At 35.8% G+C, this 12761-nt stretch overlaps 1 protein-coding gene across 1 annotated transcript in view; it reads right to left on the bottom strand.

Moving 5' to 3' along the window:
- LOC131989296 (zinc finger protein 827-like) overlaps window positions 1–12143 on the bottom strand; it is a 19059-nt gene extending 6916 nt beyond the window's left edge. Inside the window, exons 1-6 of the mRNA XM_059354487.1 lie at window positions 11882–12143; window positions 10128–10355; window positions 6361–7071; window positions 5571–5631; window positions 5393–5463; window positions 177–234 (exon numbers count right to left, since the gene is read on the bottom strand). Coding sequence (XP_059210470.1) covers window positions 177–234; window positions 5393–5463; window positions 5571–5631; window positions 6361–7071; window positions 10128–10355; window positions 11882–12143 — 1391 coding nt within the window. The remainder of the gene's footprint in view (window positions 1–176; window positions 235–5392; window positions 5464–5570; window positions 5632–6360; window positions 7072–10127; window positions 10356–11881) is intronic.
- Between the last annotated feature and the right edge of the window lie 618 nt (window positions 12144–12761).

The raw sequence follows: 12761 nt of genomic DNA, 5'->3' as shown, positions 1-12761 counted from the left end.
AAAAATGTCTCTAATGATGCGCAAGGAGTAATCTGACTGGTGTGTGTGTGTGTGTGTGTGTGTGTGTCACCTGGTTCCTGCTGCTGTAGTGTGTGTGTGTGTGTGTGTGTGTGTGTGTGTGTGTGTGTGAGTGTGTGTGTGTGTGTGTGTGTGTGTGTGTGTGTGTGTGTGTTTACCTGTAGAAGTAAGAGCAACCTGTGGTGGTTTGGTCTCTGCTGAGGCTGGTTTTGGTTTCTGTGAGAACAACAAAAACAAACAAACAGAGTGTTGATTGTAAATCTGTGTTTAGCTGCTCTGTGATTGGTCCCCGTGGACGAACTCTCTACGGCTGGTTATAACACCCAGAGGGCAGAGGTGGCAGCATGGATCCATAACAACACATAAAGAAACAAGAGAGAGGAGACAATCATTAAAAAGTCATAATAATAACCATAAGGCTGGTTTAAACACTGCAGGCAGACTGAATCAGAATAAAGTGTTTGTTTACAACGTCTCTGTGCTGTTTAACATCAAACTGAATCAGATCAGAACGATGATAATAATCAGTCTGAAACGCTTTCTGCAGCATCATCATCATCATCATCATCATCATCATCATCATCATCATCATCATCATCCGGGATTTATACCATTTATACTGTTTACCTCAATAGCATTCAGTTCAAATAGGAAATAAAATCAGGGTTTTTTTGCAGTGTAAATACACTACCGGTCAAAAGTTTTAGAACAGCCCATTTTTGAATTCTTTTCATGTCTTTGTAAGTCATTTTGTGTCTTTTTTTGGTCATTTTGTGTCTTTTTTTGGTCATTTTGTGTCTTTTTTTGGTCATTTTGTGTCTTTTTTTAGTCATTTTGTGTCTTTTTTTAGGCATTTTGTCTTTTTTTAGTCATTTTGTGTCTTTTTTTTGTCATTTTGTGTCTTTTTTTGGTCATTTTGTGTCTTTTTTGGGTCATTTTGTGTCTTTTTTAAGTCATTTTGTGTCTTTTTTTTGTCATTTTGTGTCTTTTTTTGTCATTTTGTGTCTTTTTTGTCATTTTGTGTCTTTTTTTGGTCATTTTGTGTCTTTTTTTAGTCATTTTGTGTCTTTTTTTGGTCATTATGTGTCTTTTTTTAGTCATTTTGTCTCTTTTGGTGTCTTTTTTTGTCATTTTGTGTCTTTTTTTGGTCATTTTGTGTCTTTTTTTAGTCATTTTGTGTCTTTTTTTTTGGTCATTTTGTGTCTTTTTTTAGTCATTTTGTGTCTTTTTTTGGTCATTATGTGTCTTTTTTTTAGTCATTTGTGTCTTTTGGTGTCTTTTTTTGTCATTTTGTGTCTTTTTTTGGTCATTTTGTGTCTTTTTTTAGTCATTTTGTGTCTTTTTTTGGTCATTATGTGTCTTTTTTTAGTCATTTGTGTCTTTTGGTGTCTTTTTTTGTCATTTTGTGTCTTTTTTTGGTCATTTTGTGTCTTTTTTTAGTCCTTTAGTCCAACATAAAATGTGATTTTGAATCTTTTTTTTACTTTCAAAACACTATCATGCTCAATAAAGAATTATAAATGTTGCAAATGTGCATTAATTTCAGAGTACACTGAGACATTAAACTGCATCATTTTATATTAAATTCTGGAAAAGTTGGTGTGTTCTAAAACTTTTGACCAGTAGTGTACATTTATTAAATAAAAACACAATTAACTAGAAAATAAAAATGGAGAAGTTAACCTATGCCACCAAGGGAAAAATACAGAGCTTTTTTAAGCTTTGGGGACAATTTATTGAATATCTTGAAAGTCACCGATCAAGATGTTGAACACTTGAAAATGACAATAAAGTGTATAAAGAAAATGTAATATTCAACACAGCAGCTACATAGGAAATACAGGGTTGTATTTTTTATTTTTTTATTCTTTTTACTATTATCATTATTATTATTATTATTTTTGTATCTATTGTTTTACCTTGTTTTGTTCTTTGTTTTAGTGGTAATTTGTCTTGTCTGTTTTGTTTTGTTTAATTCTAAAAACCCAATAAATATAATTTTCAAAAAAAAACCCTTGAAAATAAAATCCAATAGACAAAAAGATGTGAATAAAAACCATTGAAAAAAGTAATACATAAATTAAAAATAAATTAAATAATTTCTCATTCTGAATAAAGACCACAAGTTCTGGTCACAAAAAACATGTGAAATAAAACCATTAAAATGTACGAAAAAATAAAAATAAAAATGTAATTTAATAAAAATAATTATTAGGCCCAGAATTGGACCAATAAAATATAAGATGAAATTTAAATCATAGAAAATAGTAATAAATGTAAATAAACATAAAAAATCCATTTAAATTAAATTAAATCAGGAGGAACAAGTTCTTGTCAAAAAAAATAAAATAAAAATATGATGTCAATTCAAACCATTAAAAAGAAGCAAATTAATACAAAATAAAATATTTAATTAAATCAAATAATAATTACGAATGGACCAATAAAATATAATAAGCCATTTAAAATCAATTAAAAAAAATATTTATTTAAATTCAAATAAAAAACAAAAACAAAGACAATAAATAAATAAATAAATAAATAAATAAATAAATAAATAAATAAATAAATAAAGAATCCCCTGAAAAACATAAATGTGGAATTATAAAATAAAAGAGGGGCTGCGCAATTAATAACATTTTATTTTAAAAATGACAATTTTTGGTTTCCAGCAATTATGAAAATCAGAATAATCGTGTTTGCTTTTTAAAATTTGGTTTTCAGTCGAAATATATTTAAAGTCCAAGGAAAGACCAATAAAAAAAATCGTATTAATCCTATTCATGATTTCTGTCATTCTAACTGTGTTTTTCTGCACAAATTATAAAAAATTTAAAAAAAGACAATAAATAAATAAATAATTAAATAAATCCCCTGGAAAACATAAATGAGGAATTATAAAATAAAAGAGGGGCTGCGCGATTAATAACATTTTATTTTATAAATGACAATTTTTGGTTTCCAGCAATTATGAAAATCAGAATAATCGTGTTTGCTTTTATTTTAAAATAAATAAATAACAAATAAATAATAAATAAATAAATAAATAAATAATAAAATTTGGTTTTCAGTCAAAATATATTTAAAATTCAAGGAAAGACCAATATAAAAAATCGTATTAATCCTATTCATGATTTCTGTCCTTCTACCTGTGTTTTTCTGCACAAAGACTGTTTGAGCTGCAGGACTTATAGATTTATGGATTTTACATGTTGCAGTGAAACACAAGGACACGGAGAGGAGAAAGTGATGGATCACCAAAACAAACAAACAGTGAAACCGTTTTTAAACGCTGCATGACATCATCCTTCTGTTCCCTGTTACATCATCCATTCATCAGTGATTCAGTGTGAATGTGTTTCTATCTTCCGCTCTGACTGACGGCGTCATTCTTCGTTATCGCTCATCACGCCGAGGTCGGCGAGTAAAACGCGTCAGAGATCAACTGAGTCAGAGCGTCCCGAGAGGCCCCGCCCCCTCACAGCTGCTTCCTCTCAGCGAGGCTCTAGCAAACACTCGGAGACGAGAGAGAACATCTAAACCAGGGGTGTCAAACTCAAATACACAATGGGCCAAAATGTAAAACTTGAATAAAATCGCGGGCCAACATTGAACAAATAAACCTTTTAATATTTACCATTTAATAGAAAAAGACACAAAATGACCAAAAAAGACACAAAATGACCAAAAAAAAGACACCAAATCACAAAAAAAAGACAAAAAATGACCAAAAATGACACAAAATTACGGCAAAAAAAGACACAAAATGACAAAAAAACAAACACAAAATGACTAAAAAAAAAAGACAAAAAATGACCAAAAATGACACAAAATTACGGAAAAAAAGACACAAAATTACTAAAAAAAAAAAGACAAAAAATGACCAAAAATGACACAAAATTACGGCAAAAAAAGACACAAAATGACTAAAAAAAAAAGACAAAAAATGACCAAAAATTACACAAAATTACGGCAAAAAAAGACACAAAATGACTAAAAAAAAGACACAAAATGACTAAAAAAAAAAGACAAAAAATGACCAAAAATGACACAAAATTACAGCAAAAAAAGACACAAAATGACTAAAAAAAAGACATAAAATGACCAAAAAAAAGACACAAAAAATACATGTTTTGCTTTAACATTAAATATGGAACCAGCAACGCTTATAAACATACAATATATAACTAAATAGTGCAGACATGCAAAATCAAATTTCAAATAAAAAACACATCAATGTCATTAATTTATTAAATAAAAATTAAATAAAAATCCTATGCCTCTTTTCTATTTGCATCCTTCTGATTTAAATATCAAAATAAACTTTTTCAACAGGTTAATAAATTCTGCCTTTCTTTTCTCCATTTTTGGGAAGGGGTAGCTGGGAGACAGCTCTAGCTTGAGGTTGCTATGACGACTGTCACCGAGGAGCGTTTCTGGGTCATTTTGTTTCCTTTTTTTGGTCATTTATGTCTTTTTTGGTCAATTTGTGTCTTTTTTCGGTCATTTTGTGTCATTTTTTTGATCACTTTGTTTCTTTTTTTAGTCATTTTGTGTCTTTTTTTGGTCAATTTGTGTCTTTTTTGATCATTTTGTGTCTTTTTTTGATCACTTTGTTTCTTTTTTTGATCACTTTGTTTCTTTTTTTAGTCATTTTGTGACTTTTTTGGTCAATTTGTGTCTTTTTTTCGTTGTTTTGTGTCTTTTTTTGTTATTTTGTGTCTTTTTTGGTAATTTTGTGTCGTTTTTGGTTATTTTGTGTCTTTTTTTGATCACTTTGTTTCTTTTTTTAGTCATTTTGTGTCTTTTTTGTCATTTTGTGTCTTTTTTCGGTCATTTTGTGTCATTTTTTTGATCACTTTGTTTCTTTTTTTAGTCATTTTGTGTCTTTTTTTGTCAATTTGTGTCTTTTTTTGGTCATTTTGTTTCCTTTTTTTGGTCATTTTGTTTCCTTTTTTGGTCAATTTGTGTCTTTTTTTGTTATTTTGTTTCTTTTTTGGTCATTTATGTCTTTTTTCGGTCATTTTGTGTCTTTTTTTGGTCATTTTGTGTCTTTCTTAGTCATTTTGTGTCTTTTTTTGGTCAATTTGTTTCTTTTTTGGTCATTTTGTTTGAGTGCGTTTCTGGGTCCTGTCCTGATTGACACGCCAAAACAACAGCAGGGCATTGTGGGATTTGTAGTATTAGCGGTAAATGCGCCGTATAATACCGGCGGGTCAGCTTTTATAGTATAATAATAAGATAATAATTTGGTATTTCCTCGCGGGGCCAGAGTTTGACACCCCTGATCTACAGCATCTACTGCAGCACTGTGTGTGTGTGTGTGTGTGTGTGTGTGTGTGTGTGTGTGTGTGTGTGTGTGTGTGTGTGTTACCGTGTGGAGGTTCCTGGGAGCTCAGCAGAGGGGAGGAGCGGAGAGGGTCCACATTCATGTTTAAAACAGGACTGTAGGAAAGAGAAACACACACACACACACACACACATTATAGTGTGTAAACAGAGCAGGTCAGAGGTCAAAGTGTCCTCATGACATCACTGATGACAGGTGTTACCTGCTCCTGACGGGCGGGGTCGACCTCTCCACCTGCCGACTGGTGGATTTACTGACTCTCTCTGCAGGACCACAACACATTTAGTCAGTTAGTGTGTTAATAACTATATCTACAAGTACGATTTCTTTAAAAAAATCAGCAAAAACATGTTTATGTTTATCATAGAAAGAAACTGTAGAAACAGGCATTATCAGCAGAGTTTGAACTTTCCAACTAGGGCTGGGCGATATGGCCCTAAAAGAATATCACGATATTTCAGTCTATTTTTGCGAAAACCATATTCTTAACAATATTACGAAATACTTAAAAAGAAATAGAAAATATGATTTTTTTTGTCTGTATAATTAAATAAAAATCTAAAATGTAGTGTGAAGTGCAAATCTCAACAGTTGCCAAATACATAAAAATGTACTTTTGACTCTTGAGTATGAGCAAATAATAAAAATAACCATTTAGGGGTTTCGGGGGCATATTTTAATGAATTTTGTAAAGGAGAATAAAGGTTCTTGTATGTTTTATTTAAGGCATTTTATTTTGACAGTCTTCCTGTAAGTTCTGTGGTGGATTCTGATAACACACCGTGCTCTTATTTTGAAAGCTGCATGTGTTTAGTGACAGAGAGTAAGTAGCTTTTTGTGATTAAAACAACTTTAACCACTACATCAAGAAGTAGGAACGTTGCCAATATCATGATATGCATTTTTTTTAACCGTAAAAAAAAACAAAAAACGATATTATCGTGAACGATACGATATGGCACACCCCTAATTGAGAGAAGGAGCGTTAGTACCTGAGAGCTGGTGCAGCAGCGTGGACGCCAGGTTGACGGACATGTCCTGCCACAGCACGGCTCTGAGGCACTGGTCGGCCATCTTGGCTCCGGAGGTGAACTGGTCCTCCATCTTGGCTCCAAAGAAGAGCTGCTCCTCCGCCTTCACTCCTGAGAAAACGCCGTGCTCCGCCGCCTTGGCCCCGGGCAGGAGGCGGTTCTCCATTTTGGCTCCGAAGAGAAGCTGGTTCTCCATCTTGGTTCCTGAAGGAAACTGGTCCTCCATCTTGGCTCCAGCTGACAGGAACTTGTTGCTCATCTTGGCGGCGGAGAAAGGCCGCTCTGCAATTTTTGCTTTAAAGAGAAGCTGGTCCTCCATCTTGGCTCCAGACAGAAGCTGGCCCGCCATCTTGGCTCCATGGTCCTCCATCTTCACCCTGAACTGGAACTTGTTCGCAGCGTCGGCCATCTTGGCGCCCGGCGGCCGGCAGCCTCCGGTGTAGAAGGTCTCTTCTACTTTAAGGCCATGGAGACGCTGGTCGGCCATCTTGGCTCCGGCGTGCAGCTGCTCCGCCGCCGGTTCTTCTGTTTTGATGCTGAAGAGGCTCGGCGGGGTCATCTCCTCTGTGATTGGTCGGTCCTGAACGAGGTCAGAGGAAACCAGCGTGTCGACCTCCATCGGCTCTTCTTCTTCTTTGACTCTGACTACGTGGCCGCTCACTTCCTGTCGCTCTGTGATTGGTGGAAAATCAGTCAGTGTTTGTTCAATGCATTCAAGTAATCAATACTTCCACTGTGGAAAACTCACAATAACGCACTAAATTAGATGATTAATGGGTGGAAGTTATGCTTTAATGATTAGTAAAATAATAGAAATAAATATAAAATTAATTACAACAAACATGCTTTGATTCTAAATCGAGAGAATTTGCTGCATTTATTATTTTTTGTGTGTGAGTTTCAAATTATACCAAAAATATTTATTTGCATTGCTTTGTTAAAAAATATTAATATAATTATTTTATATATTAATATTCTTTAATTATGATTTTATAATAATAAATGAATACTAATTTACATGCACATTATAAATGTGTGTGTGTATATATAAACATAAATAAAAAATGTTTCACAAAAAATTAAATACTGAATGTAAATTCTCTAAAAAAATAAAATACTAACATAATTACATAATTAGTAAATATAAATATTATTCATTTTTTATTCATACACATAATTAGAGTGTAAAAATAAAATAGAATAAATAAAAAAAATACTTAAAAAAAATATGAACAATATCCTATTTTAAATAATATAGCAGGTTGAGTTACTAAAATATAAAACTTAAATCGATTCTTTAAAAATATGTATTTGAATTTTACAAAAATAATAAATAAAAAACACTAAAAATGATAATTCAAATATATAAATATGACATATATTTTATCTATATATATTAAATATTTTACTGTCTTTCAAAAAAATTTAAATACAAAAAAAATGTACAATTTTTTTTAAATAATAGGTTAAATAATTGTTATTTCCGTATGATCACAAAAATACTTGATATATTATAACATATTATTTATTTATTATTAATAGTATTCTTTGTTTTTTTTGGACAGTTTATAGAACTACATGATTAATTAATTTCTACGATAAATAATCAACATATAAGTAAATAATTAAAACAATTAACTGCCCATCAAACACACACACACACACACACACACACACCAAGGTTATTATAGTAAATGAAAACTAACGAAATAACGAAAACTAGAATTGAAAAAACATTTTCGTTAACTGAAATAAAAATAAAAACTAGAGTTTTTAAAAAACGATAACTAACTGAAACTGTATTTTGTGGTTACAAAACTAACTAAAACTAACTAAAATTATAGTGAAAATGTCCTTAGTTTTGGTTTTTGTCAACTTTTTTCATTCATAATTCAGTGTTTCTATTTGAACATGCAACACATGGTGAATATGTTTACTGAGACTGGGATGTTTACACTAGAACCAAAATACAAAACACCTGGAACTGTAAGAGTTAACTAGAAAATTTCCTCTGGGGAAATTCTGAAAGGGCCACGGGGGCTACTGCCGGTGTGTGTACACTATGATGAGATTCTTCAGAGATTTCAAACAATTAATACTAGTAATGTTATGATACTATATAATATACAAGGAGCACACCTACAACAAGCATTCCTTTTCAAATATTTATTTATACAGCAACCTATGCCCTTTAACCTCAAAATGTGTGCGCATATGTGTGTGTGTTTGTGTGTGTGTGTGTGTGTGTGTGTGTGTGTGTGTGTGTGTGTGTGCATGTGTGTGCGTGCGTGCGTGCGTGCGTGTATCTTTAACTGTTATTACATTAAATGACCAGTGTGTGTGTGTGAGTGTGCGTGCATCTGTAACTGTAATCACATCAAAGCATCAAAGCATCAAAGCATCAAAGCATCAAAGCGTTGGGGTCGACCAATCAGAGCAGAGCAATCAACGGAATTAACAGCTGTGGAATCTTCTGGCTCAGTGACAGCAGCCAGAGGTGGGCAGAGTGAAATTTCTGGCCTCGAACAGAAAGCATTTTTGGCAAAACCATAATACCTATCATTGATCCGACTTCACTTTGAGCGTCCTGAGTTCTTCCTGAACGTCTACATATGTTTTTTTTTTTAAGAAAAATGAAAAAATAGCTTTGTTAGAGCAATCTAAAAAACTGTTCCATCTCCCCTTTTCCGAAATCTTCCTGTGTTTTTAATATGGGAGCCAATGAGGCTGTTGGTGGTGTTGGTGGATCATCTGTGCGTCCTACGCCCAAACTATAACTCTGACAGCTTTACCAGAGGATTGTGAGGGAGAAGACTAATTTTCCTACGTTTCTATGTATAAATTATTTCTGTAGAGTGGAATTTGCGGCCTGGAGCGCAGTTTTCAAATTTATTTTTTGACAGTTTTACCTCTCCCTCTACACTCTGAGCGATGACATCACACACTGTGACACGAACATTCCGTGCAATACACATCCATTATAATCTCAGAATTTCTCCAAAAATGATCATGGTCATTGAACAGGGATTGATAAAAAACTATATGACCTATCGAAACGTGGATTAATACACCGATACACAAGACTTGTGTCTACTGTTTAAAGTTTAAATGGAGTCTCTAGGTGAAATTATGCCGGAGAAGTAGACGTCTGAAAATCTTCAATTAATGTTCTTATTTGCTCATTTTCTTTCGGCCGTCCCATTCACTTCAATGCAAAATTTTGGGCAGTTTTTCGCGACTTACGTTGCGAAAAATTCGTATTCCGTAGAGAAAAGTAATAGCACACCGATCCCGATCAAACCGCACGTTTTGATATATAATTTGTAGCGGGACGAAATTGCGTCCGGAAGAGGAAGAAGAAGAAATCCACAGTATAACAGTAGTATCTGTTATAATATATGTAATATATTATTATTATTATAATATATTACATATTGTATATTATTATTGTATATTATTGTATATATGCAATATCTGTAGGGACACTGGTCCCTACAGATATTGCTGTATGGGACCAGTGCTGGGGAGATTGCCCCGAGGCCCTAATAACCAAAAAAACCCCACAGAAGACATAAAAATGACAAAAAAAAGACACAAAATATCTAAAACAGACACAAAAGATTCACAACAAAATTAAAACTAAAACTAATGAAAAATCCAAAACTATTATAACCTTGACGCACGCACACACACACACACACACACACACACACACACACACTGTGTACCTGCCAGTTTCCTCAGCAGGTCTGAGGCGAGTGTGTCCGTGGCGTTGTTGTTCCCGTCAGGTGTGTGTGAGAGTGACGGCGGTTCGGGACTCGCCCCCGGTCCGTCCGGCGAGAGAGCGAGGCCCGGCTCGTCCTGCTGCCCGCCGCGCCCCTCCGGCAGCGCCTCACGCCGCTGAGGCTCCGCCTCCGCCTGCCTCCCAGGATGCATCTGGGCCTTCTGGGTGGCCTCTGAGGAGAGAGAGGAGAAGAAGAAGAGGAAGAGGAGGAGGAGGAGGAGGAGGATGAGAGGAAACGGTAAATAGATTAGAGCTCATGTTTTAGAGTTCATGTTACAGCTGGATGACTCAACATGTTCACATGTTAGAGGTGGAGAAGGTTCAGACTTCAATAAAATACTAATACTACACTGGAAAATACTCTGGTACAAGTTAAATGTATGCATAAAAATGTAACAAAAAGTATAAGCTAAAAAATGTAAATAAAGTAATAAAAGTGTAAAATTGTGTGTTGATTAGTTGTTTGATTATCAATTAAATATTTAGTCAGAAAATAACCAAATTGTCACATAAGAGCCGGACAGTTGTTGCCTGATTTGTGATATAAAATATAACTTTATTGTCAAAATTGTCACTGATTTGATGTTTTTTTGTCATTTTTCTGATCAATTAATCAACTAGTGCTGTGTGTGTGTGTGTGTGTGTGTGTGTGTGTATGTACTGTGTGTGTGTGTGTGTGTGTGTGTGTGTATACCGTGTGTACTCAAAGTAAATGTATTTGTGTGCATGTTCGTGTATACTCTGTGTGTGTGTATGTGCGTGTGTGTGTGTGTGTGTGTGTGTACTCCGTGTGTGTGTGTGTACTGTGTGTACTCAAAGTAAATGTATTTGTGTACATGTTTGTGTATACTCTGTGTGTGTGTGCGTGTGTGTGTGTGTGTGTACTCCGTGTGTGTGTGTGTGTGTGTACTCTGTGTGTACTCAAAGTAAATGTATTTGTGTGCATGTTTGTGTATACAGTGTGTGTGTGTGTGTGTGTGTGTATGTACTGTGTGTGTTTGTGTGTGTGTGTGTGTGTATACCGTGTGTACTCAAAGTAAATGTATTTGTGTGCATGTTCGTGTATACTCTGTGTGTGTGTATGTGCGTGTGTGTGTGTGTGTGTGTGTGTGTGTACTCTGTGTGTGTGTGTGTACTCTGTGTGTACTCAAAGTAAATGTATTTGTGTACATGTTTGTGTATACTCTGTGTGTGTGTGTGTGTGTACTCCGTGTGTGTGTGTGTACTCTGTGTGTACTCAAAGTAAATGTATTTGTGTGCATGTTTGTGTATACAGTGTGTGTGTGTGTGTGTATGTACTGTGTGTGTTTGTGTGTGTATACAGTGTGTGTGTGTGTGTGTGTATGTACTGTGTGTGTGTGTGTGTGTGTGTGTACGTACTGTGTGTGTGTGTGTGTGTGTGTATACCGTGTGTACTCAAAGTAAATGTATTTGTGTACATGTTTGTGTATACTCTGTGTGTGTGTGTATGTGCGTGTGTGTGTGTGTGTGTATACTGTGTGTGTGTGTGTGTGTGTGTATACAGTGTGTACTGTGTGTGTGTGTGTGTGTGTGTGTGTACTGTGTGTGTGTGTGTGTGTGTACTCAAAGTAAATGTATTTGTGTGCATGTTTGTGTATACTGTGTGTGTGTATACAGTGTGTGTGTGCGCGTGTGTGTGTGTGCGCGTGTGTGTGTGTGTGTGTGTGTGTGTGTTACCTGACAGCCTGATGAGGAGGTCTGACGCCATCTTGGTGCTGACATCAGGGCTGAAGAGCGAGGTGGCTGCTGGGAAGGGACTCGAACCCGCGGCGTGTGCGTCCTGCGTGTGCGGCGGCGCGCTCAGCGTGCGGCGAGCCTCCTCAACGCTAACGCTAACGCTGCTGCTGCTGCTGCTGCTGGTCGTGTGTGTGTTGGCAGGGTGTGTGTGGCGTTTGGCTGCATCAGAGGGAGGCTGCAACACACTCGACCCACGCTTCATTTTCCGGTGTGTGTGTGTGTGTGTGTGTGTGTGTGTGTGTGTGTGTGTAAAAAGAGAGAGAGAGAGGGAGTCAAAACTCAGAGGAGAGGAGGGCAGGAGAGAAGGAAGAGGAGGAAGAAGAGGAGGAGGAGGACGGCAGTGTGGCTAAAATAAGACGAGTGTGTTTTTGAACATATGGAAGTGAGGAGAGCATGATAGAGAGAAGAAGAAGAAGAAGAAGAAGAAGAAGAAGAAGAAGAAGAAGAAGAAGAAGGAAAATATTGAGGTAGAAAACGAGCGAAGGATCTGCTGCTGCTGCTGGCTCTCATTGACCTGGAACAGAGAGAGAGAGAGGGAGGGAGGAGAGGAGGAGGTGAAAGAGGAGAGGGGGATGGATGGAGAGAGAGGAGAAGGAGAGAGGGGTTGAATGGAGAGGGGGGATGGATGGAGAGAAAGGAGGTGAAAGAGGAATGAGGGGATGGATGGAGAGAAAGGAGGTGAAAGAGGAGAGAGGGGATGGATGAAGAAAAGGAGGTGAAAGAGGAGGGGGGATGGATGGAGAGAGAGGAGGTGAAAGAGGAGGGGGGATGGATGGAGAGAGAGGAGGTGAAAGAGGAGGGGGGATGGATGGAGAGAGGG

The sequence above is a fragment of the Centropristis striata genome, chromosome 17, assembly GCF_030273125.1.
Source record: "Centropristis striata isolate RG_2023a ecotype Rhode Island chromosome 17, C.striata_1.0, whole genome shotgun sequence".
Classification (NCBI taxonomy): Eukaryota; Metazoa; Chordata; class Actinopteri; order Perciformes; family Serranidae; genus Centropristis; species Centropristis striata.
The sequence above is the reverse complement of the archived record's forward strand: the minus strand, read 5'-3'. Positions and strand labels throughout refer to the sequence as shown.